Source organism: Oreochromis aureus, linkage group 12 (genome assembly GCF_013358895.1).
Source record: "Oreochromis aureus strain Israel breed Guangdong linkage group 12, ZZ_aureus, whole genome shotgun sequence".
NCBI classification, from domain to species: domain Eukaryota; kingdom Metazoa; phylum Chordata; class Actinopteri; order Cichliformes; family Cichlidae; genus Oreochromis; species Oreochromis aureus.
The window spans coordinates 21,541,796-21,569,077 of NC_052953.1; the positions used below are offsets into that span (position 1 = coordinate 21,541,796).

General features: G+C 39.9%; 3 protein-coding genes across 5 annotated transcripts; 2 read left to right on the forward strand and 1 right to left on the reverse strand.

Annotated features, from left to right (window-relative positions):
- Positions 1-957: 957 nt before the first annotated feature.
- Positions 958-9,422, forward strand: polk (polymerase (DNA directed) kappa). Its single transcript, XM_031736228.2, has 14 exons — positions 958-1,346; positions 2,583-2,702; positions 2,831-2,983; positions 3,250-3,381; positions 3,472-3,622; positions 3,736-3,957; positions 4,330-4,454; positions 5,515-5,681; positions 5,767-5,799; positions 5,912-6,008; positions 6,865-7,036; positions 7,190-8,185; positions 8,755-8,803; positions 8,947-9,422. Exons 1-14 carry the CDS (start codon positions 1,218-1,220, stop codon positions 9,026-9,028), a joined length of 2,628 nt encoding a protein of 875 aa, XP_031592088.1. The 5' UTR covers positions 958-1,217; the 3' UTR covers positions 9,029-9,422.
- A 426-nt stretch (positions 9,423-9,848) lies between these two features.
- Positions 9,849-16,650, forward strand: ankdd1b (ankyrin repeat and death domain containing 1B). The gene is made up of 15 exons (XM_039620761.1): positions 9,849-10,209; positions 10,552-10,652; positions 10,755-10,853; positions 10,959-11,057; positions 12,342-12,446; positions 12,545-12,646; positions 12,813-12,911; positions 13,365-13,463; positions 14,516-14,614; positions 14,689-14,787; positions 14,892-14,990; positions 15,182-15,277; positions 15,655-15,856; positions 16,123-16,254; positions 16,350-16,650. The coding sequence occupies exons 1-15, from the start codon at positions 10,035-10,037 to the stop codon at positions 16,403-16,405; spliced, it is 1,662 nt and encodes a 553-aa protein (XP_039476695.1). The 5' UTR covers positions 9,849-10,034; the 3' UTR covers positions 16,406-16,650.
- poc5 (POC5 centriolar protein homolog (Chlamydomonas)) lies at positions 16,357-26,560 on the reverse strand. 3 transcript variants are annotated; one of them, XM_031736229.2, is made up of 13 exons: positions 26,413-26,560; positions 25,731-25,814; positions 24,771-24,912; positions 23,654-23,764; positions 23,322-23,521; positions 22,307-22,483; positions 20,856-20,960; positions 20,279-20,458; positions 19,528-19,711; positions 18,339-18,472; positions 17,975-18,076; positions 17,663-17,833; positions 16,357-16,968 (listed from the first exon to the last, which is right to left on the reverse strand). In XM_031736229.2, the coding sequence occupies exons 2-13, from the start codon at positions 25,812-25,814 to the stop codon at positions 16,834-16,836; spliced, it is 1,725 nt and encodes a 574-aa protein (XP_031592089.1). In that variant the 5' UTR covers positions 26,413-26,560; the 3' UTR covers positions 16,357-16,833. The 3 variants fall into 3 exon arrangements, with proteins under 3 accessions (XP_031592089.1, XP_039476693.1, XP_039476694.1); XM_039620759.1 differs by having other exon boundaries at positions 26,474-26,539; XM_039620760.1 differs by having other exon boundaries at positions 26,483-26,534.
- Positions 26,561-27,282: the final 722 nt, after the last annotated feature.

Consider the following 27,282-nt stretch of genomic DNA (forward strand, 5'->3'; position numbering starts at 1 on the left):
GAAATGATAGTTCTCTAGTTAAAAGTAGTTACGTGTAAAGCATTTTTAACACCAAAATCAATCAGTTGATCCAGGCTTTAATATACTGCCCAATAGGATAATCTGTAGTGGTGCGATAGATCAGATCAAAAAGATGAAAAAATAGAACAGTAGATATTTTCCATAGAACAAAAAAACTGTAATAATGGATAAATGTCTGGTTAAATCTAAAACATAGATTGCATTACTCTTTACTTGTAATTATAAATATATATATATATATATATATATATATATATATATATATATATATATATATATATATATTATTGCTGCATAGTCCCCAATGACTACAACAGTATGTATAAAACAATGTTGTATATAGCCTAACTTTTTGTGTAGGCAAACATGATTATTCTACCTCACAGACGGGCCACATGAGGAGATTTTTTGTTACCCACAGCAAGGATCAGTCCAATCAAAAAAGCGGTTTACCGTTAACAGAAGAAACCAGTAAAACTGGAATTTAAAAAAATCAATTTGGCATGACTTCTGATCACAGGTAGGAATAGTTAACACTAATATGTTTTGTGTGTGTGCTATAGCACTGATGTTTTATGTAAATGTGACGCCACATAAATGTTACATAAATATTTACCCTGATATGGGGTGCAGTTTGTGTTGTGAGGATCTGTTTCGTTGTTTGCAACGAAACTACATTTCATCAGTTAATGTCTTAATTTACTTGACCAGCAGATCCATTTTTAAATCCTCGTGTGAAATATGCCAAAGGGTTTCATAACATATTTGTTGGCACTCGGGAGTATCCAGTGTACTTTAAACGGACCGATAACAATCTAAGGTTAACTCATATCAGCAGAAACACTGCACGATCCCAAGTCATAAACTGTAAAAGCAAACTTTGAAGGGAAGGTACAATCCTGAAATGACGCTCTTGGTCTTTTAGTCACGCCTATTTGGCTGATGACGTACGGACGCGGAAGTGCCGCCAAAAAAACCGCCGCCGTAGCTGTTTTCAATACATGTAAAGACATGTATGTCAGAAAGCTCAGTGACTTAACTTACAGTCACCGTGGCTCTTATTTGTCATTGAGAAACTCTGATCTGATCCAGCCCGGAAAGCCGCACATATGTGGGGATGTACAGCTCTGAGTTCTTCAGAAAAGAGCCCATTTCGTTATAACCTGAAGTGTACCTCCACTAAGTAAGTCATTAGGATGGAGAATGGGGTGGCATCCACCAAAGAAGAGGGCTTCCTCTCCAGAATGGCTCTCAATGACAACAAAGCTGGTATGGAGGGTCTTGACAGAGACAAGATCAATAAGATCATCATGGAAACCTCCAAGGTAAGTGCTCACAAAAAGACACGGGCATGACACACCTGAGGTCCGAGAGGATGCAAATGATTAGTTTTTAGAACATAAGCATGGTTATGTTTTGCTAGGATGGATGGAAAATAAGGGCAGCAATATACTGAAACACGCACAAAAAATACATAGAAGTACTATATATAACGCAAAGACAGAGGATGTACATTTCTAACAAACATGACACCTTTATTCTTCAACAAAGCCTGAACTGTCTTAGCTAAGCTTTCTTGTCATTTCTTTAAGTAGTCTTCAGGAGTAGTTCTCCAGGCTTCCTGGGAGACATTTAAAGCTCTTCTATGGATGTTGGCTGCTTTTAGATGATACCACACTGCTTCAATAATGTTGAGTTCCATGCTATCCATGACTGATAGTGTTGCATTGTGTGCACACTGGCAGTGTGTTTGGACACAAGCCTTAATTCAGATGGTGTGAAAAATGAAGTTGTTGCTAATTACACACTTTCCAGATGTTATTTTATGGTGGATTCAAATCCGATGATACTTTTCTGTGTTCATAATTTAATCAGTTTTAACAAAAAACCATGACAAAGCCTCCACCGTGTTCCACAGATGGCTGCACACATCCACTATTTAGCCTTTCTCTTTCGCATACATACTGATGACAATTTGAACAAAAAAATACAAATTTGGATTTAACACTCCACAAGACCTGTTACCGCTGATTTTCAGTCCACTTCTTGTGTAATTTGACACACATGAGCCTTTTCTTCTAGTTTCCCTTTCTTAAGAATGCCTTCTCGACAGCCTTCAACTGACACTATTTCTGATGATGCATTTTTTTGTAGATTTCTTATATCACCATATAAGTGTCATAATTCATTCCTTACAGTAATATGAATAGCTTTTGTATAATGGTGCTCTAAAATGTTATTTTGAAATATGTACATGAGTTAAGTTTGTTTCAGTTTGTAGTCTAAAAGAGGACATTGTGGGAGCAAAATCTAAAAATTGACTCTTTTTTTTTTGGTTTACTTGGATGTATCTAGCTTTAGCCAATAAAAGGCACAAATGACACTGTGGACAATATAAACCTCCACACACTTTTATAGATTGTATCCTGTTCCCCTTTGTGTCCACTATCCTCTGTGTAATGACATCCAGTCCTAAAAATAAATGCGCTATAGTAGCTTTTTATTAAAGCTGTGAAACGGAGTTGTTATAACTCCCCATTGTCCTTGTCCTTCCTGGGCAGGGATCGAAGTTTTACGAGAATGAGCTGAAGAGAGATCAGCAGGTGAACCAGCGCATTACGAAAATGATGCTACAGAAGGCACGGATCACAGAGCAGCAGTTAAAAAAAGCACAAGCTCAGGTAAGATGTAAGGGATTCACATGGCCAAAGCTGACTTCTTTTTCCAGAGGTGACCTGAAAATCACACAGACACAACTCAGGTGAGCTTCAAGCAACTGGCTTCTTTTCATTTTATTCTCTCTGCGTAGGTGGAAAAGGTGGCCACAGCACTGGAGAAGAGTCGTGATCTAAGCCGTGTGATTGTACATGTGGACATGGATGCTTTCTACGCTGCTGTTGAAATGAGAGACTGTCCTGAACTGAAGGACAAGCCCATGGCTGTAGGATCCATGAGCATGCTGGTGGGTTAAAAACATTGCTATTGTGGCTAATGGACACGCTCAGGGTGTAGGCGCCACAGATGCTGACTATGAATTATGTCTGAACTCTGAAACAAGATATTAAAAGTTTACCTCAAATATAAACCACACGGCACTGAAATATAGTATACGCATGCTCTCACTACTTTACAAACTACACGAAGATTAAGTATTGAAATCATGGCCATTTAAGATCCAGAACAGCCACTCTCTCTGTTTCATTCATATCGCCTCTTTTCCTTTCACAGTCGACCTCTAACTATCACGCCAGGAAATATGGGGTTCGAGCTGCCATGCCTGGCTTCATTGCAAAGAAACTCTGCCCCAGTTTAGTCATTGTTCCACTTAACTTTGATAAGTACAGAGCTGTGAGCAATGAGGTAAGCGCAATACCTAAAAACACACATGCAAACAAATTGTTTCAGTGGCTTGTTGCTCAACAGGTGCCCATCTGTCTGTCCTTCTGTTAGATCCGGGAGATCTTTGCAGACTATGACCCGAACTTTCAGCCACTGAGCCTGGATGAAGCTTATCTAGATTTCACAGACCACCTGGAGCAGAGGCAGCACTGGCCAGAGTCCGCACGTACACATCACTTCCGTGTCAGAGACATGACCACAGGTAGGGATTTGTTTTTCTTTAATATATAGACACAAACACATATATATATGAAGTTTTATATATCAGGAATTCATTTGATGTTGTGTGATTATTTTTTTTTTTTTCTTGTAAAGATGAGAAAAAAGCTGAGCTTTCCCAGGAAGCCATGACAGAGATAAGAGAGCTCTCCCCAGTACTGTTTGAGGACAGCCCAGGCTCCTCTCCCAGCCCAGTGGGCCCTGAAGGTGTGCGTGCTCCTGCAGGTGATTTCGAGGTGTTTGGGACATCTGTTGAAGAGGCTGTGCGAGAGATGCGCTTCCGCATCGAGCAGAAGACGATGCTGACTGCCAGTGCAGGTGAGAGAGAAACCAGTCTGCTTTTAATTTAAAACACTCTCATTTTAACTGCATAGCAGGGATATCCAGTAATAAATATCACAACCTGAGCTCTAAGCAGTCACTGAACATCGCTGATCCGTGTGCCACTGTTAAAGCTGCTGTCATTACGAATACCTATTTATTTATTGCTCTATATATGATAGTTTACAACATATTTTCATACTAAATTTTTATTACTTTTGTTTGTCTGTAGACCAAGTTCATCAGTTCATTCTAATCTAATGCAAGCCTGACAAGTCTAGTATGCATATTTTGGGAATTATTATGCATGCTTTACCAGCTGTTCGGAAAAAAAAAAAGTTTAGTCAATGATACTTTCCAACCTTCCAGGAATTGCTCCAAACATGATGCTGGCTAAGGTGTGCAGTGACAAAAACAAACCCAATGGACAATACAGACTCCCATCCACCAGAGAGGCAGTGATGGACTTCATCCATAACCTTCCAGTTCGCAAAGTACAGTACACATTACTCAAATTAAAGCATTAGCAGAGCTGTGTGCTTGTAGTATATTGCTTGGTAATACGAGAAAGATTTTTAGTATGTTTTTTTTTCTTTTGCTGCAACAGTGCAAATAACGTTTGAGTTTGGACTCGCTTGTTTGCAAACCTCACTGCACTGGGTTAGAGCTGAGACAACCCACTGCAATGGAAGGGTTCATGGTTAATAATAGTCCCAGTTAAGTCACAGTCTGTGGCTCAACTTGATGACAGAACAAAGTTAAAACTGCAGTTGTCACATATTTGTGTCTGTGAGCAGACATGATGGAGTCTATTTAGTAAAAGATACATCAGCTGGATGTTTTTTAAGGGTTTAATAGTAAACGGAAGTTTGTTTACTAGGATGTTTGAAAGGACAAAGATTGAGTCTGTTAAAGTGTAATTAATACTGGGTTGGATAAAATCCTCGAGTCACAATGCTAATCTTAAGACTTCATAGATGATAAAAAAGTTTGTTTTTGGGCTCTTACATGTATAAGCCTGCTCTGTGAAAAAGCATTGGATGTGTTAAATAACCATCTGAAATAAGGTTTGTTAGCTTGATGCTAGAAGAGTGGCTTTAAAAAAAAAAAGAAAAAGATTTGTGATCTCTAACAAGAAACACAATTGCTACAGTTTTTTCCCTTTTTATCTTGCGTTTGGACTTTCTCCAGTGATTTAGTTATTGCTTTCTCCAGTTTATTTGTATCATGTTTAAAGCTACTTTCAGTTGTTCCCATATTCACAATGGGTCTCCGCAGCGGGTAGCTCTGAATATTTGATTTTTACTCCAGAAATCCATGTGTCTCACGCTCAAAGGATCTGTGTGTCCTCCCAGAATCGAACCAGGGATCATTTGCTTTTTAGCCGAACGTGTTTGTTTTTTTCCTCCTAATTGTCTTCATTGATTTATTTATTTAAATAAATGTTAAGTGTGAAGTTCTGAGTAGAATGCAGTATAAAGGTTTACAGACATGATGTGGAGTCACTGTGAAACATGGCTGAAAAGCTAAAAACATGTTTATGTGCTCTTCTAGGTTTGTGGCATAGGAAAGGTGAGTGAGAAGATGCTGAACGCTTTGGGTATCAGTACCTGCTCCCATCTTGGCCAGCAGATGGCGTTGCTGTCATTGCTGTTCTCGGAGACAGCCTGGCATCATTTCCTGGAGGTTTCTCTGGGTCTGGGCTCCACATATATACCCAGGTACTGTCTGCTTGCTTCATAACATTCAAGTACAACTGATCTCCAGAAGAAGGAGATAAAGCTGACTGTCTCTGCTGTCACACAGGCATGAAGAAAGAAAAAGCATGAGCACAGAGAGGTTTGTTTTTTTTTTAACAATTTTAATTAATATTTGATAGTTTTTTTTAAAAATGGTTTCCTCTTCTTTCGGCTCTCTTCTAATTTCTCTGTCATACTCTCAATATTTACAGGACCTTTAAAGAACTGAGTAAAGTTGAGGAGCAGTTGTCTTTGTGCAGGGAGCTGTGTGAAGATCTAGCAGAAGACATGAAGAAAGAAGGTCTGAAGGTATTGATCAGTGTTATTGTAACCTTTAAACCCATATCTGTGCATATCCGCTGTATAAGAAGATTTTCTTTAACATCTTTTTGGCTGCCTTTCTTTCATAGATCAACTTTTTTCAGACAACAGACAAGTTAAAGGAAAAGCTAAACCTCTGACCTCTACATTACAGCTGTGTCATCCCTGTCATCTTCTTTCTGGATGGCAGTGCCTCCTTCCATAGGGCACGAGCCATCACTGAATGATTTGATGGCATAAAAGTTGTGTAAAGTTGAACTCCTACACATTGTGGACCGACATGTTAGACACCGCTCTCTATCACCATCATCGAAATATCAAAAGAGGGAAAGAAAAAACAATTTCTTTTGAATAAAAATGATGCTCTGTTGCTCCAATACATTTCCAGAAACGTGAAGAAGCTATTTTGGCAGCACATGGAGCCTCGACACCTTCCTAACACATAATTCTTATACTTCGCCTTCTTAGATTTACTGTGTCTCCAAACAGAATCTCATACAGTTATTCTAACATGTCCATTCCCTTTTGAATCGATACAGTAAGGACTGGATGGCTTAGCACAACTATTACCCCCCCTACCTGGGTCCTGATGTGGCTTTGATAGCTGCAGGAAATGGAGGACCATTAAAGAGACAGAAGGGGGCTACTATCAGCTTTGAACATATCGCCATAAAAACTCACAAAATGGATTCTGACAAGTCAATCACTGATATGATTATACAGATTTCCATCTCTTTCCTGGTACTATTATTTATGTCTAATTAGAGTGCACGCTGTAATGGCCGTGACTGTTTGCCTAATATGAATTTAAAGGTGTATTTATATTTTTTTGTCTTCCTGAAAGGGTAAAACGGTAACACTGAAGCTCAAGAATGTGAACTTCGAGGTGAAAACCAGGGCAATGACGCTGCCGTGTGCTGTTGCCACAGTGGATGAGATCTTCGCTGTTGCTAAGGACCTCCTGAAAACGGAAATAGAAAATGAGAGCCCTCAGCCACTCAGACTGAGGCTCATGGGTAATTAGATATAACAATAAAACTGACATATCAATTAATATAACTAGCTTGAAATGAACCTAAATGATGTGTGACAAGCTTCATGTGGAAATAATAACACAGCTGGCATTCGTTTAGAGGTTTTCTCCAGATGATTTGTTTTTGTGCTTGTAGGTGTTCGAATTTCTGCCTTCGCTAGTTTGGATGATAAAAAGCCCTTGCAGAAGAGCATCATCGGCTTTCTGCAGAGCGGCAAGACAGACTGCTCTAGTTCTTCCCAAGGGATGCATCAAAAACCGGGGAATGAGCATCTCTCCGATGCTTACTCCTTCCACACCTCGCCACTTGTGTGCCCTCTAGTGGAACAGAAACACCAGAGACAAGAAGACCTTCCCTGGCGGAGTAAGCAGAGGGAGACAGAAGGAAGCCAGGCAGCTGTGGGACTCCAGCAGTCTTTCTTTCAAAGGGCTCATGTTAGAAGACTGCAACTCGAGGCAGCTAATGCAGCCTCAAAAAATGAGGGGAGCGGGGAAAACGCTCCAGTGATTGCTAAAGCAGGGAGTCCGGCCAAAGCAAGTGAAAACAACCATTTACCGCCCGATCTCTCAGAAACTCCCAGTCCTGTACAGGCGCATGCATCCACATCAGCCTGTGCAGAATCAGAAACCCTCACATGTCCCGTGTGCTTCAGAAAGGTGGAAACCACCGACCTGAATGTCTTCAACACGCATATAGACCAATGTCTCAGCAACGCCTCTCAAAAAACAAACAATGGCACAGAGTCAGACACAGAGTCAGAGTCGGATCTAAAGAAGGACCGCGAGGAACGTGCAGCAGTGAACAAACTGAGGAGGCGGCACGAGGCTCAAGAGAAGAAGTCAAAAGTCAATCCTCAGAAAGGCCAAAGCAGCGTAAAAAAAGATTCTGTTCAAAAGGTTTCGTTGATTAAAGACGACAACAAAACTGCGACCTCGCAAGAGCCTCAGCCATCTAATAGCAAAGGGCCAGTCTTCGTCTGCCCGGTGTGTCAGCTGACCCAGGAGACTCATGACCTTGCCGTCTTCAACCACCACGTTGACCTCTGCCTGAACCAGGAGGTCTTACATGAGCTGGGGAGACAGACATCATCCTCCATAAATCTATCTCCAGCTAAAAATAGCAAGAGCACAGGTAAGTGTGTGTATTAAACAAAGCGAACCTCGTTGTGTGTGTATTCTGAAAAATTTGTTTTTCATTATGATGCATGCAGTCACTACATGCTTCGGCTACATGAAGGTACTAACAGCAACCCTCTTTTCTGACAGAAACTATTCTGTCGTGATGACGGGAGCGATCCTGTTAGCCGAGTCTATAAGCTGTATGACAGCAGAGTTAACAGAAGGAATGTGTATTTGGGAAGGTGTCAGTGGCCTATGACCTTGTTATTTACAGACAGTGACACTATGTGAGACGTTTGTATCGATTCAGACCGGGAAAAGACATCTCATTTCACCCCATGGGGCTCCCTTTGCCCCGGCCTTGGAAATTGCTAAATCACTTTCTCACCTATTCATTTCCTACAATGAACTGCACCCCGGTTTCCTCTTAAACAAGCCTGCCTCAGAAATTGCACTCTTTATATCCCTGGTGCTGCAATTGTGCACCTCCTCAATGGAAGTCATTTTTATGTCAGAGAAAAGACAGCGGGGGATACATTATTTTTTCTGTCGATGCCAATAAGTGTCCCTTTCTGTTTGTAGACGGAGGACATCTTCAGCTAAAGCAAGCAAGTAAAGGCAAAAGCAAAAGGTGAGACAGCTTGTTTACAAATCGCTTCACTGAATGCTGACATGCGATCTCTTCTTGTTCCATTTAGTGTGACTGAAGTAGCATTGAAATTTTATATGTATAAATAAAAGTATTAATTGTTGTGTTTTCTTTTTATGATTTAGACGGGACACGCCTTCATCTCCTCCGTCTAAAAAGGTTAAAAGCCTCGGTCCTTGCAACACCATAGACAAGTTCTTCAGGTGACAGTCATTGAGGGGCAACCTCCAGCCTAGTGCGGATGAACTGAGGAAGTAAAAACGCAGGTCTTCTATTCCCTCGGCTTCCCTGCACAGTTTTTATTCATCCTGCGGTCACTGCGCACAAAGCTTAAGTTTGCACATAGAAGATGCTCCTAAAACACCTCGCTTGTCTGCTCTAAACGATATTCAAAATGAAAGATGAAGACAAGTCCAATAATTCCTTTTAACGCATTTTTATTTAATGGTCAGGGTAGATATATTTTTTTTATCTTCATTAAGTTATTTTATTATGATATTGTCACATTTGTGTTTTTGTGTCACTTTTAATTGTAGTGTATACCTTTAATAATGAAGAAAAGAGAATTTTTTTTATCATTTAAATTGTTGCAATAAATTATTCTGCTGAAATCTCACTTTTGGGGACATTTTCTTTTTTTACATTCAACACTTATCACCTCTCCAACAGCCTGAACTGTAACCAAACAATGAGTAGTTCAAAGTAGTGAGGAAAAAAACGGGTTCTTGCTGTCAGCCATGAAACTGTACCGCTTCAAGTTGTGTAAATGTGACTTGCATATACAGTACGTTTGTTTCCTTAGACAAACATGTACTACTGCTGAACTCCAACTCCTTTGTTAATCTTTTAACCAGCATTACATAATAGAAATTTAAGTTAGACTATTGGTATAAATTCCTCATGTTACTCGAGCCATAATATAGCCACAACTGTGTCATGTTAAATAAACCTGTTACTATCACCGGCGATCTCTTGGGTGTGAGCTAGTAAAGTAAATACGGATCAGCCCTGCAGCACTAAAGTAAGGACTACACTACCATACACTTCCTCACTCTTGGCTCTATGAAGATCAGAACTTTGTGAAACTGGATAACACTGGCTTTCTTTACGGGTGTGCGATCTTTTTCCTCTGAGGAACTGAGGTAGACTGTTTTCAGAATATAACCTATACTGTTTAATACACAAAGTGTGGCTTTGTTGTAAGAGCCTCCAAATGGAAAGAAAAGCTTTGGCTCTGAAGAGGATGATTGAGAAACATTCTCCTAAAAAGGAGAACCTGGACCCTCGAAAGTGGATAAGACCGGAGACTGTGAGGGGATTCAGTGACTTTGCACTGAACAAGCATTCAAACAAAGAGACGGACAACAGTTTTGATGACGTAGAGATGTGTGAGTATGCGAGAACAGCCAATGATAAAAAGAAAAAAAGGTAAAAAGAATAAAATAGCTGTTTTTGTGCTTTATATGACTGAAAAGACAGAAAATGTAGTAAATGTAGCAGATTTAAGAACTGAACCCTTGAGCTTTTGTTTGTCACTGAAGTGAGGTGTGACAGTTTCCTTCCAAGGAAAAACACTGTATTTGCTATGTGGGTGTGTAGGTAGTAATGTTGAAAATCTCACCATCTTAGTTCACTTAGTTCAATCCTGCTATCTAATATGTATTAACACAATTAATTGCATTATGTATGAAAAAAGCTATGTATTAAGGCTTGTCTACTGTGTTATGTAGTGCTTGAGGCTGAGAAGGAGTTTATTGAAGCAGCTAAGAGGAACGATGTGGAGACCATGACGGATCTTGGAAAAGGGTTAAACGCCAACGTAAAGAATGTGGTGCGTCTGAAAAGATAAAGCATTTGCATTAGCCAAACAGACCCCATCACTGAGTAAACTTTCATTAAACTGATAACATGTTGATTATTTTGTCTTCCTCAGCAAAATAGGACTGCCCTTCACTTTGCAGTAGCTTGCACAAACAAAGAAGCTGTTAAGCTGCTGTTACAGCGAAGGGTCAAAGTGGACCAAAAGGACAAGGTGGGAGGGTTTTAAGATGTTAGATGTGAGGATTTGAGCCAAGGACAATATGTTATGTAATGTCTCCAAGTCGGCTACTACCATTTTGTGTTCTGTGTCTGACAGTACGGCGTAGCACCCATTCATTTGGCTGCCTGGTTTGGCAGTTTGGACATCCTGAAATTATTAGTGCAGGCTGGAGCAGAACAGAAGGCTGAGAACGAGGTGAAGTAGAAGAAAGAATTCTCCTCTATTGCTTCTCACTAACCGACAGAGATGAAATACTCTTAAACTGTGAAATTAATCCTATTGGGTTTTTTTCCTTTTAGATTTTGCACAAACACCTCCTCAAAACAACACACTGCTATTCAGATATTTTACTATGTATAATAGTAACACTTCATAATATAGCCTGCGACTTCTGCTGTAATGCCCCTTAAAATACTACATGCTTTTTCTGAGTTTACTGTGCAACTATACTGTAAATATTTGCAAGCAGTCGGTAAATTCAGAGCGTTTTAAAAAGACAGAGGACAAAATGTATCCTCTAAGCAATTTTAAATAGTAACGTCCAAAGTTACATTCTAACTCTGTATTGGCTAAACTGTTTATTTTGCATTTGTTTCAGTTTAGTTTCTGTGTTAGTTTTAGGCTTTTTAATTACTATTTTATGGAGGGTATATGTCAGAGGCAAGATTTAGGAAAATCAGTGCAGGTATTACAAAAAAAACAACAAAAGAATTTTGAAAGCAGTTGACTCAGTAGTTAGTCTCCCCCCCATCTAGTTATGTAATCTGTTTATAATAACCTTTGTAATGCCAAACAATATTGTTGAGTAGCCTAACGTCCTAATATTGTAATTATTTTTAATATCCATGGTACAGAGGCAGCCCCGACTGCTTGAAGAGTTTGTGTGTGAATCTATGGTCGGCTGCCCTTCCTCAGAAACCTGATGCCTCTCCCAGAAAACTGAATTTGAAATGCAAAAACGGAGTTTGAGTTATGAGAACTGGATTTCAGTTCCGAGAAACAAAAAGTAATAAAAGTAATATGGAGGTGTGAAGTTTTAATGAGGATCAATACGGTTCAGAACAAATGATTTTAATTTTGTAAAGTTTCGAAATTCAGTTTCACATAATACATATGTACATATGTAATTATATGAGTTGAAAAATTCACATCAAATTATAAATAACTAAAATGTGATGTTTAGTGGCACATATATCTGACAATGCTATAAATATAAAGTATTGCAACGTTCGAATTTAAGTATAATTTGTTTAATTTTAAAAGATACCCTCTTGTTCTCCTGCACCTGTTTGTAAGTTTTCAGGGGCGCTAAATTTCAAGGAAATTAAACCACAAGCTACACATTGTATTTTGTACATTTTTGCTTTTGTTATACTGTATCTTTTACACTTTTCCATTTTCAAATACAGTTCAAGATGAATTTGATTTGCATTGTAAATTCTGATTTAACAGAAAAAGTTATTTTTTTGTCTGCTTCAGGAAGGACTCAATATTTTGCACTGTGCTGCCATCAACAACCATACTGAAATTGTAGACTACATTGTAAATGACCTGCAGATGAAAGAACTTGACAAGGATGACCTGGTATGCAACTTGCACAAAACAACTGTGGCAAATTTCATTTTGAGCGAAAATACACGCACTACATGTGATTACCTGTGGCTCCTTTTGTTGTGTTTCAGTCAGGGCACCGAGCATTTGCACTGGCAGCAGAACACGGGTGTGTTAAGATGTTACAGGTGCTCATGGAGCCATACAAAATGGCCACCATGAAGCCCAACAAGGTGTGTGTGAGGATTTATTTGTGCGATTTTGCTGCATCTACTTCCGAGTATATGGCTGTTTATTCTCACATGTGCCTTGAGTGCACATTTCAGTGTCACACCTGCAAGAAAGCTCAAAGTCAAACACTCTTTGATGCAAGCCATTTCCCTCCCTCCCTTCTGCCAGAGAGGGGACACGCCCCTGCACTTAGCTGCCAGGAACGGCCACTTGGATGTCGTCCAACTGCTGCTGCAGAGCTTTGATACTCGGGATGAAGTCAATATGGTAGACAATCAGTGCAAACACCCTCTCTATCACAGTTTGGTTTGTGACAGTGTGAGCTCAGCGGCTAATCCACTGCTGGATGCTGGCTCCACTTGGGATCAATTGAGATGAATCAAACATCTACTGGTTAGTATAATGACACATTTAGCTTTCTGGATCGAACTTTGGCAGGTAACAGGTAAACTGAACATGATAAATGTGCTCCTTTGTATTAGTACTGATGTGGCTTAATGATGCATTAAAGAAAGAGATAATTACAAAAGCTTACCCCCCAAAAGATCTGCGGTAACTAATTTATTTGCTGGCATTTAATTGAATGATCCAAGCCAATGTTCCTTCAGTGTAAAGAAATTCTTTGTTATAACTAATAATAATAAATAATAACTTAAAATGTTAATTATGTTAGAAGAATTTTCTATTTCCATCATTGGTGACGGATGTTCTGTGCTGCAGGATGGTGAGACCGCTCTGTACCAGGCTGCAGACCACGGTCAGGAAGAATGTGCTCAGGTCCTGCTGGAGGCCGGTTGTGACCCCAACATACTCACAGTGGTACGTTCAGGCAGTATACCAGGCCAAGTTTTACTGAACCAGTTCAGGCTAAGAGAAAAATACACACATCAAATACTTACAGTAATCAATTTTCATAACATGCAAGTTCAGAAAAATCATGTTTTCTCTTTGGCAACTTTCATTTGTGTACCGGTGTAGGGCTGTTCGATATAACGATATATATCGGATGACGATAGAAAAACGTCTATCGTTTCATTTTACGCTATCGTTTGTTTCGTGGTGTCGCAAAATAAACTGTTTACGGCAATATTTTTTCATTATTTTGATGGTCACTGTAGTGGCTATATTAATTTCCTAAAGTTCTCTCTTTCTCTTATATTTAATATAACCACACTACAGACGGACAAGCGCTTGTTTTTATGCGTTGTCGTTAGCAACAACGATGGTAAAACCACCTCGTGTCCGCTTGTTTATTTTCCACATAAACCTTTCACAATAAAGCTCAAGATCCTGTTGAGACTTTTCAAAATGAACTGAATCACGTGAAAGATGCATGCAGAGCCATCAGGTGCTAAAAAATAAACCTTAGACTCAAACGTTAGAACAGGCTTTTCCCCGCAGCACGCTGTGTAATAAATACTCACAAAGAAAACGGCGGCCATCACAACCTATGTCTAAAAATGTATCATTTCATGCATCAGTTAAAACACTCGACTCCAGGTACGCGACGCCCAGCTGGAAACACTTCACGCAAGTCGAGCTGCCCGACATTCACAGAATTTACAGAAAATGTTACATTTTTGTGATTTATATCGTTATCGGACGATAGATGTCTTAATATCGGGATATGAGATTTTGGTCATATCGCACAGCCCTATACCGGTGTATTTTTTTTTAACCATTAGGTGGCATTTTTTGGTACAGTGTAGACTCAAATGACTAAATACCTATTCTACTGTGCTGCTTTTAATAATACTACTAATATAATATGCATTATGGTGTTTATCCTGAAAAATATGTCATAAACAAAATCAGTTTTTAAAGATTCTTCTAGACATAGTACAACTGGACTCACTTTGTACTCTTTGTAGGCCAAATGCAGCGCTCTCCATACAGTTGCAGAAAAAGGAGACGCAGCTCTTGTTCAAGTTCTCTTACAGTACAATGCCCAGGCGGACTTTCAAAATCAGGTAAGCAAACAACCAGATAGGAGGCAGTGGCAGAGTAATCCATCTTTTATGAAGCATAACATTATTGCTCTCAGGATCTAGAGACACCTCTCCACCTGGCAGTGAAGAACAGTCACATCCCTGTTATCTACTACCTATTGGAGGCTGGCTGCAATATCAATGCCACAGATAAGGTACAAGCTCCTGCCTAAGACAGTAAAATAAAGCATCCATGAACATAATGTAGACAAACTAATTCCTGCTTATCATTATGTCGTCTCATGCTTTGGACTGTTAGAGGTCCCAGACAGCTATGCACATTGCTGCTGAGACTGCCAAAGCTGAGGTTGTGGAAATGCTTCTTAAAGCTGGGCCTGATCTAACAGTCAAGGACCGGGTAAGATGCATTTGTCATATTAATGAAATTAAACTGTATACTAATGATATCCAAACAGCAAAAAATTATAATTAATGTAAGCCTCTGCCGCAGCATGATACATTGAAAATACAAGAAAAATCAAACTAAATGCAATCTCTTGCAGTTCTAATTTAATTTGTGTTTCACTGTACATGCTGGATTCGGAGTAGCAGGGTAAGACTGCTCTGGGTGTTGCAGCCAGAGCAAATGAGGTAAACATTGTGGACATGATCATCAAAGCAGAACGATACTATGACCAGAAAAAGGTGAGGGGATAATCAAATGATACTTGTAACTTTCACGAGCATAATCCATTCGCGATGCTTTGAAATCAATAATTACTTTCACCATGAATGATTCAGTGTCACATCCTCGATTAGCTGAATCCCCTCTAATTCTATTAAAGCATTCACTGTAAAAGTGATTCTGAGCCCAGAAACATTCGACAGACGATTTATCATCAGTTTAATTAAGAATATGCCTTATTCTCTTCCATTATTGATTTTCAAAATGTTTTACTCTGACATTTATATTGCTAATCATACGTGTTAGTGTCTTGCCAAAATTTTCTTCCTGTGTCCCTCTGTTGTCTGGAGCGTGTGGCCTTTATCAGCCTGCTGACATGATTTAATTGCCCTTTCAGGCTAACCCTGAGCTTAATGAGATTGTTCGCACCGAGCATGCACTGACGTTCAAATTTGACCGCCGCAGTGAGAACAAGGAGCTGTATTCGATGGCCTGGCGCCTGGCGTACAAGCTGCTGAAACCAGGAGACTGGAAAAGACTGGCAAAACACTGGGACTTTACTCAGGAGCAAGTGTCTGCCATCGAGGAGCAGTGGACAGGTGCCATAACTCACACACTGACAGGGCAGGTTTCTGCTGTGCATTTGGCAACCCTCTGAAAATCTAACTTAACCTTCTTGAGTCAAACATATTAAATACCCTGAAATCTTAGGTAAAAAAATTAATATCCCAGTATGACATTATTTTTCAAAAATGACATTGGAATTTTTACAGCTCATTTTCCAAGTTGTAATTTGGTATCTTTAGGGTATTTTTTGTAGGTTGACCTTTTTTCTGAACTTAAAGGGTTGTGCGTTTACCTGCAGGTCAGCACAGCTATCAAGAGCATGGGAACAGAATGCTGCTGATCTGGCTTCATGGGGAGGAACTGGCTCTGAAGGCCCCTGCTAAAGACCTCTACCAGAGCCTCATCTGCACTGGGAACACGAAAGCTGCAGGTACACTCTGTTAACAAGTATGCCGATAAACAGAAATTTATATCTTCTGCACTGCCTGTTCCAAAGTTTTACTTCATCAAATGTTCGTCTTTCAGATAAGATTCGACTGGAGGCAGAGCAAGTCAGCAGTAAAAGATGCACCATTTCATGAAGAGGAACACTGCAGTATTTACACTGTTGGCATCACTGTCAACGAAGCATCTCTACAGGACGTCTGCAGTGAAATAATTTATTTTAAAAATAACGTTGTGCGTCACACCATTAGCATATAGCTTTGGTTTCGTCAAGTAAACAACATGTGCTGTTGGATGGTCGCCTTGCGGTACACTTCAGTACACCGTTATCTGTGCATAATTTAAAGCAAAGTAATAAATGTTCATTTTGGAATTCTCTGAACTTTTGTTCAGTCTGTAATAATTACAAATGAAACACATTCACATTTAAAACTCTAGGGTAATAAAAAATACATATATATACATATATAAAATGGCCTTCATATCAAGGTAGAAAATTCCAGTAATTTGGATTTTTGCATAGCTGGTGTTAAGGAAGATCTTTGTGTGAGATATGTGCGTGTCATCAGTCAACTACTTTGATGGAGTGTGTGTGACAGGTGCTGCTGTGCGTTCTGGAGGAGGCTCTGCCTGCAGCGGATGTGTGGCCCTGTTGGGAGGAGCGAGGAAATTTAGCAGCTGTGGCTTGCCCAATGGTGAGCTAAAAGAAAACAAAAAACAAAAAAAAGTTTAAATTGCTTTTCTGATTCACATAAACAAAGGTGCATGTGAACAATGTAAAAAAAATAAAGGATGCCTTTATAAAGTTAAGTGATTTTGCTAATAGAAGAAAACAAAAATCAAACAACACAACGATACTGAAGTTTTAATTCCTATGTTGTAGGCATCTTCTCATGCACCTCTGGACTGCTTCCAGCATACCTGGTTTTATTTTTTTAAGATCAGTCCAATTATCACAATTTGCACTGGGAACTGAGATTTCACCACTGACCAAAAAACCCCACAAAACATCAACTTTTGTTTCAAGGTGACAGAATTTTTATTGGTGATGAGAGTTTGGGCTTGGGCTAAAACCCAAAGACCAAACTGCAGTTTCCAGTATAAAACTGTGTGCTCTGGTGAGTCCTCGAGAGTCAGATTATCAATGCAGGAATCAACTATAAGGTCCTGGAGAAACGATCTGAGCTCAAAAATAATGCAATTTTAAGTGTAGGGTTTTCAAGTGCAAAGCCACTTGAAAACCCTAGAGGGAGCAGTCTAAAAGCAACAGCTGTGCTAGATGTGGTCCAGAGATATGCAACAAAATGACCTTGAAGCTAAAACTGTGCAAAGATTCATAACTTTATGACTGCAAGACTCATAAAGGAACAGTATCGATGCATCACATCACATACCTGCGTAACAGGATGATGCCGTTCGACTACCACAGAGCTCATGGGTGGAGCCACTCCCATCACCTGCAGGCTGCTACGTCCCACCTTACTGATCTCATGGCGCGCAGTGACACGAGCTGTTACAGTCTTTGAGGATTTTTGTTGACTTGCTGTGACGACACGAGTACCTACCTAAAACAAGCAATATTTTTAGTGTTATATAAAAATGTGATTTTTGATGAAGAGCTTTAGATAGCACAGTACAGACAACAAAGCAGGACATATCAGATTCAGCTGCTGTTGGTAGTTTGGCTCTATATGTCTGACACTAACCTTTTTGTGGGAACTTGCAATTCCCCCAAGAGGGAGTGAACTGTGCACCACTGTAGTGGGAGGGAGTGCTTCTTCTTGGGACATGGGGGCACCAGAGCCCATCTACAAAAACAGGCAACAAGTGAACACAATTAAAAACAAAAAATATAACAAAGGAAATTCAAGACTGCTCTACAAATTCTTCATTTTTAGGGCATTCACATGAATGGTCTGCAATATAAGATAATAAAAAAAATCAAAAGAACAAAATGATCCACGTAAAAGGACTTTCTTAACATTCAATAAATACATTTCAAGAACCACGAGTGATTTGGAAAGACACTGTACTATGGTGTGTTTTCATTATAAATTAACAGTGACTTGCCACATCATCTGCTTCACTGTGCGACGGGTCTGGGTGGTCAAAATGGACTGGACTGAACCGTGTGGAAGAGGTGGCATATGGCTGGAGCTGAGCCATGACAGAGGAGCCACGCTCATCCTCACGAGGCGGAGGAACTACAACACAAAAAAGAAACCTTCATTGAGTAATTGGGACTCAGTAATAACTCTTTTTTATTGTAGTTACACAAAATGAACCATTTAAACTGATCAGGAAATCCTGAGTTTGTATTTGAATGGGAATATTTCAATGATCTCTTGCTTGTCAGATGACACATAAAGTGCCCATTTTAAACCACAGGTGTAACAAGAGCTGGGGATTCATAACTTCAGCAAAAGTCCTATAAAATATGTGTGGCTTAAAAAAATCCAAAGAAAAAAAAAAGGGGCTCATTTTAAAGCAACAGGAAAGGGTAATCAATTAACTGCCCCGGCTGACAGCATCGTATTAACATACATTTCAGTTTGGAAGACTCATTAAACCTGAAAGCAGATGGATGAGCAGATGCCCATGCTAGGCTTCATTTCTACAAGCTAAAGATAGTAAGATCCAAGTCCAGCAGCCATGGTATCAACAAAAAAATAACAGATTCAGACAACAAATCTGACGACAGGTGGTGTAAATATAATGATGAGATATTTTTCCTAACTCATGCCAGTGGGACGTCTTGGTGGTAATCATATGATGCTAGCATTTTAAACACCGCTGGACTTGTTTAATGTTTTCTACTGAACTGTCAGGTAATAGTCCAAAGCTCTCAAAAGGGTTTTAAATTTTATCAACCAATTTTTCATTGTCCCATTAAGCTTGCCAACCTGTGCAAAGTACCTTTTGCACAGTGCTGAGCATATTCACAGATTTAACTTCATTAAAAAAGGCTTTCAAGTAAAGTGCAAAGACCCCATTCCCTCCTCTCAATCATAAATCTCAACAAATGTCAATAGCACATGGCTGCACTATATTGGAGAAATGTTGTTTCCGTCTTGTCTTTTCGTTTCAATCTCCAAAACTGCGCTAAATCAATACACTGCAGAGGCAAGGCTTACGATGTAACCACGGTACATTGTATAGAGCATCAGTCTATATATCATCCTAGCAGTACATGCTTTAGTGTGCTACATTTCTACGAAGATAAATGTTTTTCTCCACAGGCCACAAATTTACTACAAACCATGCTGATCATGAGCTGGAGGGTGTTCTGCTCGTCCTTCTGTAGAGTGAAACATGCTGAGCGCCTCCATGTTGAGAGCACATACACCCCTCATGAAGGCTTTCTTCATGGATTCTTCATATCGCTCTCGCTCTAGTCGTAGTCTCTGAATCTCCGCCTGTGCCCTCTCTATAGCCTCACAGTGCTGTGCACACAGGTAGCAAAGGATAGAAAGAATTGTTGAACTATTTTTTGATATAATTATCTTTAAAAAAAGAAGAAGAAAAACACAAGATGTGAACTTAAAAAAAAAACCCCCACTTGATTATTATGTTACAGCCTAATAAAACACAATGAAGTTCTATACATGACTTATTTTTGGTTGCCTTTTCTCCATCGACACATGTGCTCTACAGTGATTTGGAGAGCACACAGAAGTAATTCACAGTAATTAAGGCAGTAGAGTGGGTTATATCTGAAAGTTGGTGGTTCAGTCCCCTACTCTGCAGAACCCGATGCATCCGTGTAAGTGCTTGAATGTCAGGATGAAAGTGTTTAGGCAGAGAAAAAACTCCTTGTATGAATGTATCTGTAAGAGTGAATGTGGCTTGTAGTAAGAAAGCACTCCGAGTGCTCAAACAGAGTTGAAAACCAGTCCATTTACCATGATATACTAACAATATATGATGCTTATTTACTTAAATGCAGAGAGTTTCAGTTTGAAGTGAACATTACAGCCTCATCTTAGACACACTGTCCCACATGTACTGACCTCTGCTAGCTTAGCTTCATACTCCACAGACATCTGGGAGCAGACCTCTTCAGCCCTTGAACGGCAAGCTCTCTCCATCTTGACCTTCCAGTGTTTCTGAATCAGAGACTGCCAGGCAAGCCAAACCTTCTTCTTCAGCTGCAAATTGTAGTGCTGCTGTGCCACCTGAGAAGAACGAGCCTGGCGGGGAACCACAGGGCTGTGATTTGTAATATTTACAAGGCAATAATTACGTCTATGAGTCACTCCTGTGCAGCTGCATTCGTTCTCGTGATGAATTTTATGTCGTGGTTTATAGAAAAATATGAATCGGTCATTTTTAAGGAATGGCATTACCCGATCATTTAAATAAATCCTTAACACTTGTATGAAAGCTCACATTGAAAAAACAGCAACAGTGGGGGGGAAAAAAGCACAAAATTTAGTAAACCAGCAGTTTGGACATACCAAAAATTTCTGTTACTCTGACAATGTAAAGGTAGAGAGGGGTTTTGCTATTTGATGAGCATTTCTAATGTCACAACCAACTTCTAAAATATCATATCAAAAGGTTTTGAAATCTTGTTAAACACCATACCTCTTCTTTAGCCTCGATGTGCTGGAGTCTCCAGTGGGTGAAGGCCCTCATCTTCTCAAGCTTTTCTTTCTGTCTGTCCAGTACTTGGCTCAGGTTCCCGATCACCTGAAAGAGTCCACAAAACAAGCCTGTTTGTCTAAAAAAAATGAAGTAGAGTGCTTCTTCTTTTTATTTTTAATTTTGTTTGTTTGTTTTTACACAGGCATGATATGGAAATTAATTAATTAATAAAGACGTATATAGGGGCCTACAGAAAGTAAAGAATCAAAACACCGATATGAGGACCTTAAATGTAAAAACATTTGATTTTTTATGTCTTTCACTGCACTAAATATAATATTTTTGCACCCTATGAGTCTGCCTACAGGAGGGAGGTTTAACATCTGGTGTCCTGGTGCAGCCACAACAACTTGGTGCTGAATGCCCAGAAAACAGTAGAGATTATTGTGGACTTCAGGAAGCACACAGCCCCACTCCCCCCCATCATCCTGACTGACACCCTCATCACCTCTGTGGACTCATTCCGCTTCCTGGGTACCACCATCACCCAGGACCTGAAGTGGGAGCCCACCATCACCTCCGTCATAAAGAAAGCCCAGCAGAGGATGTACTTCCTGAGGCAGCTGAAGAAATTCAACCTGCCAACACGGACGATGATGCAATTCTACACTGCAATCATCGAGTCCATCCTCACCTCCTCCATCACCGTGTGGTACGCTGGAGCCACTATCAGGGACAAACAGAGACTGCAGCGTGTTGTGCGCTCTGCTGAGAAGGTGATTGGCTGCAGACTCCCATCTCTGCAGGACCTGTACGCCTCCAGGACACTGGGGCGTGCAGCTCGGATCACAGCTGACCCTTCTCACCCTGGACACAGTCTGTTTGACCTGCTCCCCTCAGGCAGGAGGCTCCGGTCCATTCGCACCAGAACCTCTCGCCATAAGAACAGTTTCTTCCCCTCTGCTGTTGGACTCATGAACAATAACCATATGACTGTTCCCACCACTAACACATGACCCTACACTGTGTTCACTGCATCATTCCATGTTTGGCACTGATCACCACCTGCACTCATGTATATATCTATCTACTTAGCACTTTTAATTCTTATTTTTATGTCTATTTAAGCGTTATATGACAGTATGTTTGCACTAAGTACCGCAGCAATTTCCTAATGTGTAAACCTGCTCAACATTTGGCAATAAAACCCTTTCTGATTCTGATTCTTTGTGGAGACAAGGGTGAGACATTAGTTGATGTCAGCTTGGAGTCCATGATTTTGTAATGGGTGTTTTTACAATTTTCTCGTGTTTTATTGACGAAAAACAAGACACCCCCCCTCGCCAAAAAAAACAGGTGATTAAATAAATGACATATTATTCTGCAAATTACCAGATAACAAACATCTAAATGATTTACTAGATAAAGCAAATAAATAGACATGTAGTCACCTCATCTTTCCTTTGGTTGGAGGTTTCGTAGGTTTGTAACAGCTGTTTAAGGCTATCTAGCTCTGACTTCAGGCCAGCTGTCTGGGCTGCATGCCTCTCCCTCTCCTTCATCATCTCCAGCTTGTGTTGCTCAATGAAGGCCAACTTCCACTTCCGTAGCTCCGTCAGCACATTTGACTAATTAGGGAATAGAAGTTAGGGCTGTCACAATGTGTTCATTACTCTACTTTAGCAAACATGGGCATCTGTACACATATCTGTAGTCATTTTTAAATTACATGAACAGGTGTGCCAGACAGATGCAACTGCAAACACAGAAATCTTTGAGAATTCATCTCTAAGTTTTCTTTTGCTGGACTCAGTTCTTGAAACATCTGAAGTCCATCAAGCTTAAGCCAGATTTATGCTACTGCACAGAGTGTAAGAGTTTTCCACCAGAGATGTCTTATTTTACAGTTCTGATGTGTAGTTCCAGGTTTAGAAGAACTTTCAAACCCCTCCCTCAACACACGAGTGTACTATTTAACCCACATCTCATCTCATTCTGGCTGGTACTGCTTTTTTCCTAGATTAAGCTCTGCACAGCTTAGCAGGTGATTGGCTGTCATCTGCTCTCCATGAATGAGCTGTACAAAATCAGAGGAAAAGGGCAGGATGGACACCCACATGGAGACACCCATTTCCTTTAGAATAATGTCTCCAGGAAACACAGTTAAAAGGTCAACGGTTCCATGAAGAGCAGCGAGGTGTCATCCTTTTCAAAAAGTCATCCTGAGGCTCAGATACATTCCCTCTATATAATCTCTAATCTGACCACAGGCACAGTATAACTTTCTAATGACAATGGCAGAGAAAGAAGAGTGTGAAAAATATCATTATGATCAAAAATGCCAGAAACAGCACAATTAAATTTTCTCTGTCTGTGCATAAATGCTGTTTACAGCTATGTAAAAGCCCACAGGAGAAACCGAGTGGCTGTGAAGGACAGCTGTACACTGTGTGGAAGCAGACTAACCTTCAGGTTGTTGCTCCACGTGTCCAGAATGTTCTCCATCTTGTTTATATTCTCCTCTGAAATAAACATCTCTGTCACAACAAACTCAAAGGGTTCTGGGGTATCTGGCCTCGACCTCTCAGATGCCACAGGTAACCTCTCTGAGGGATTGTCTGAGAGCAGTGACACCCTGCTAGACGAATGACCTGCCATCTTCTCAGCTGGAGGGGGGGGGGGAGCACAAATGCAGACAGACAGGCAGACTATGGCTGAGAATATGAAACAGTATTGTGACAGTTACACATAATACATAATAAGCATTTTGTTTCTCTGAAATTTTACAATTATTTTACCATGAGAGGCTCTTGAGTGTGTCGAGTGTGGCTCAACAATCAAGGGGGAGGCCTGTGACGATCTCAGGCTCCTGCTAGAGTGCCTCCCATCCTTAGCTTCAATGGCAGAATCTGGAAGAAGATGCAGGAGTTACAGTGAGCAGGCAGAGGAATAGATACATGTGGCCAAAGATAGATTAAAATGGTTGATTAAAAAAATTTAAATCCAAAAAAGTCAGAAAACAAAAAACAGCTTAAGAGCAGAAAATGTGAAGGTGAGAGTGGTAAATAAGATGAGTGTGGCTCCTTGTCCAAGAAAGCATTTATGTCAATATCTTAATTAAATTCTGCAGGGAGAGAGAAGAGAAAGCCTGCACTCTAAAGAGCAGTACGGGCAGAGTGCCAGGAGATCATTACCAATTGGCCCGTCTGCTTTCTACATCCTCGTGCACTACTCCATGACAGTTAAAGCACTAAACCTCAGATGAGAGTCGCAACAGGGGAGGAAACTGATGGAGTGTTTAAGATGTGGGTATTGCAGGGGAAAGAGATAGGGGGTACAATGTGACAGACTGATATCTAGCCTTTTACACTGGTTTAAAAGATGAAAATATACACACACACACACACACACACACACACACCACATTTTCTCCATATTTTGATGCCAAATCCTTTCTGACAGACGATCATTTGATGCAGACAGTGTCTGGAAGGGCTCACATTCAGTTTCTGTCAGCCAGTCCTGGTGAACTGTGTGTCTGAAAGTCTAGAGAGCTTGAAGAAAAAAAACAAAGCAAGTGTACTTCTTCAAGTATGTGAGGATGTTTCATCTCTCTCCCAAGAGGCTTCTACAATTCTTAAAAAACAAACAAACAAACAAACAAACAAACAAACAAAAAAAAAAACGGGCAGCCACCAGTGTTACCCCTCAGTCTCAAAAGTTCTGTCCCTGGGATAAACCAGTTTTTTCCAAAACCTTTGCTCTTGGATCAGAAGGGAAACATCTTTACGACCTTAAAGAAGTTTTGTTGCCTCTTTTTCTAAGCTCTCTAGACTAACATGACCTAGGTGACTGTGAACCTACACACACATGTGTATGAAAGTGTTCTTCATATACAGGAGGAAGCCAACATACCTGGTACATGTTGAAACTTTGTGCCATCTTTATTTCCACCCGCTGCAGACAGATGCGAGGTGCTCCGCTGCTTCAACTGAACGCCAAGCGTGTCAAATTTAGGGGTGATAACAGCATAACGGAGGAGCTCCTCATACTCATCCTGTTAATTGATAAACAATAACAAAGAACAAGGTGGTCAAATATCAATTGAAGCACGTTACAGTTTGTATTTTTCTGTGTATTGTTTCAAGTCTGTTTATTTTGGTTACAACATTTTAGTGTAACTCTTCAATTTTGACACCTAGTGATGCTAAGACCATGTTATGTAAAGCTTTGCTCAACCTAACAGAGTCCATGGACTTGGACTCCTTTGGACTTAACTGCTTTCACACTTAAAAAGGTTCCAGTTCAAGCAACCTGATATCACACACAATTTTGGTTGGCAGACTAATTCAAACTGTGTAAAATGTTGAATTTAATATCCAAACTTTTTCAGAGCAGCTTCTAGACAATCTGTCCTTTTATCATTTAACACAAAAACAAAATAGATGTGCATTTCCTTTTAATACATAATAGATTGATTTAATTTTTACATCCAATTAAAGGATTTGGACAGACTGAAATTGGGTCTAGTAAAACGTATTGACTGTCCAGTAGCTTTAACCAACGTCACAATGATGTGTAACATAATGCTGCTGATCTGAAATGTATGGAAGCTTGTTTCCTCACCATTTTTTTTTTTGCTGTCCTTAAATCAAAATTTACTATCTTACAATTCCTACTTACCAACTCAAAATTTAGAGTTGTTTATCACGAAATTTCCACTTACTGAGAAGTAAAGTGAAATTTCAAGACAGTAACTCAAAAAACTTGAGATAACTAGAAACTTTGAGTTATCTATGCCTGGCTATTTTTGTTTTCCAGTGGTGGAAACATGGTTCCATAGAATTATGAGTGTAAATAAAAGCACATGTTCACCTGAAGCTCAGAGGACACGGAGCTGCCCCGGTCCGAGTCTTTGGGGAGAACAGGACTAGTTGGTTCCTCTTCGTCTGAGGACATCTAAATACAGAGATATAAAGTGTCATTATGCTAGTTTAATAACACAGCATGAGCGATCAATACCTGGCCATAGGGACGGGACCTACTTTGGTATGTTACTATATAGTATTGATTTTAATTTCAGCTATGGCCACCACCGTAATCTTTGGCAGCTATTGATAGTCGTTGGTACTCTTTTGCTTCCCACCTACCTACTCATGTTTTGCAAACCGTACATGGACATAAAACATGTTTGGGTGCGTTTGATTTATAAAAGAAACTTTAATACTTATTTCAAGCCACAGCTGAAGCCTTCTGTTTAACTTTCTTTAGCACAAATGCTAGTTTCTACACTACAAACTAATGAAGGTACACACAGAGTAAACAGAAAACTTCCTCATGCACAAAGAAATCCACGAATATGCTTATCTGTACGCTTAAAAAAATCTTACACTTTTCTATATTTTACTCATTTACAAGCGCATTAATTGATCGAGTTAAACAAACATTGTTAGCTAAATAAATCAGAGCTAAAGCTAAAACAGAAATGGAGAAGTGAACACAATAAATACAGCTGAACATAAAAAAAAACTAAACTACTTGAAGCGAGTATATCTACCTCTGTAAGTAGCACCACTTTTCGGAAACTCGTAACTATTTTATATAACCATAAAAAGTACCACGCTTGCCCGTTTCACAAGTCGTCAGTTGAAAGGTGCTTGCTTTGCCGTTTCAAACAGCCTGGCTCTTAAACAACAGACTCTCTGATTGGCTACTGTTTCTAACTGGCCCTACTATCTCGCCTCTGATTGGTTAAACTATTCCCATGGCAACGATAAGCGGAACGAAGCTGCTACTCTTGTGTTTTAAATATGAAAGGTGTGCAAAACCTTTTACTGTGATTTTGGAAAATATTTTTTATTTACTTCACACTTATTTTAGCCTCCAGTGTCACAGTGCTGTAAGTATCAGGATTTTAAACTAAAGGAATCATGGTGATAGAGGCAAATAGGACCTCTTCTTTTATAACAGGTTGAAAATTAATACTTGAAAGACCTACTTTAATTGCCCCTAGAAAGTTTCGGGTTTGCTTACTTTGCTAAAGTTACATGATTGGCTCATTTAAAGAGCAACATGGTTTCCATATTGTGTTTCAAATGCAGTCTGATGTTATCTAAGATTATATGATTAAGTTCATTTTCATGAAGAAGTAAACTCACCTGTCTTAGGAAGGTGTAGGTCCTTGGGGAATACCACCAGCCAGTGAACTTCCCTGTGGTCATTTCTCTATTGTTCATGAGCCCAAATGTGGATACAGACAAGGGTTCACAATCTGAATTGCAGCAGTGCCTTAACCACTTGAGGACTTATTAGTACTTAACAGTATTATGGCACATATGTGGGATAGGCCTTAACGGCTTGGCAATAGTAGCCTGGGACGGACTCCTGAGAGAGGAGACATATGGTACCTCTCAGCCATGGCAGAGCT

Bases quoted from the DNA above. Each gene is read 5' to 3' on its own strand.
- polk (XM_031736228.2), top strand. From the start codon at position 1,218: ATGGAGAATGGGGTGGCATCCACCAAAGAAGAGGGCTTCCTCTCCAGA. The intron at 3,623-3,735 runs GTAGGGATTTGT...TTTCTTGTAAAG, and splicing joins TGTCAGAGACATGACCACAG to ATGAGAAAAAAGCTGAGCTT. The intron at 4,455-5,514 runs GTACAGTACACA...GTGCTCTTCTAG, and splicing joins ATAACCTTCCAGTTCGCAAA to GTTTGTGGCATAGGAAAGGT.
- ankdd1b (XM_039620761.1), top strand. From the start codon at position 10,035: ATGGAAAGAAAAGCTTTGGCTCTGAAGAGGATGATTGAGAAACATTCT. The intron at 12,647-12,812 runs GTGTGTGTGAGG...CCCTTCTGCCAG, and splicing joins CCACCATGAAGCCCAACAAG to AGAGGGGACACGCCCCTGCA. The intron at 13,464-14,515 runs GTACGTTCAGGC...TACTCTTTGTAG, and splicing joins ACCCCAACATACTCACAGTG to GCCAAATGCAGCGCTCTCCA.
- poc5 (XM_031736229.2), bottom strand. From the start codon at position 25,814: ATGTCCTCAGACGAAGAGGAACCAACTAGTCCTGTTCTCCCCAAAGAC. The intron at 22,484-23,321 runs GTTAGTCTGCTT...TTCCCTAATTAG, and splicing joins CGTGGAGCAACAACCTGAAG to TCAAATGTGCTGACGGAGCT. The intron at 17,834-17,974 runs GTTAGTGTCAGA...TGCTTGTTTTAG, and splicing joins TTGCAAGTTCCCACAAAAAG to GTAGGTACTCGTGTCGTCAC.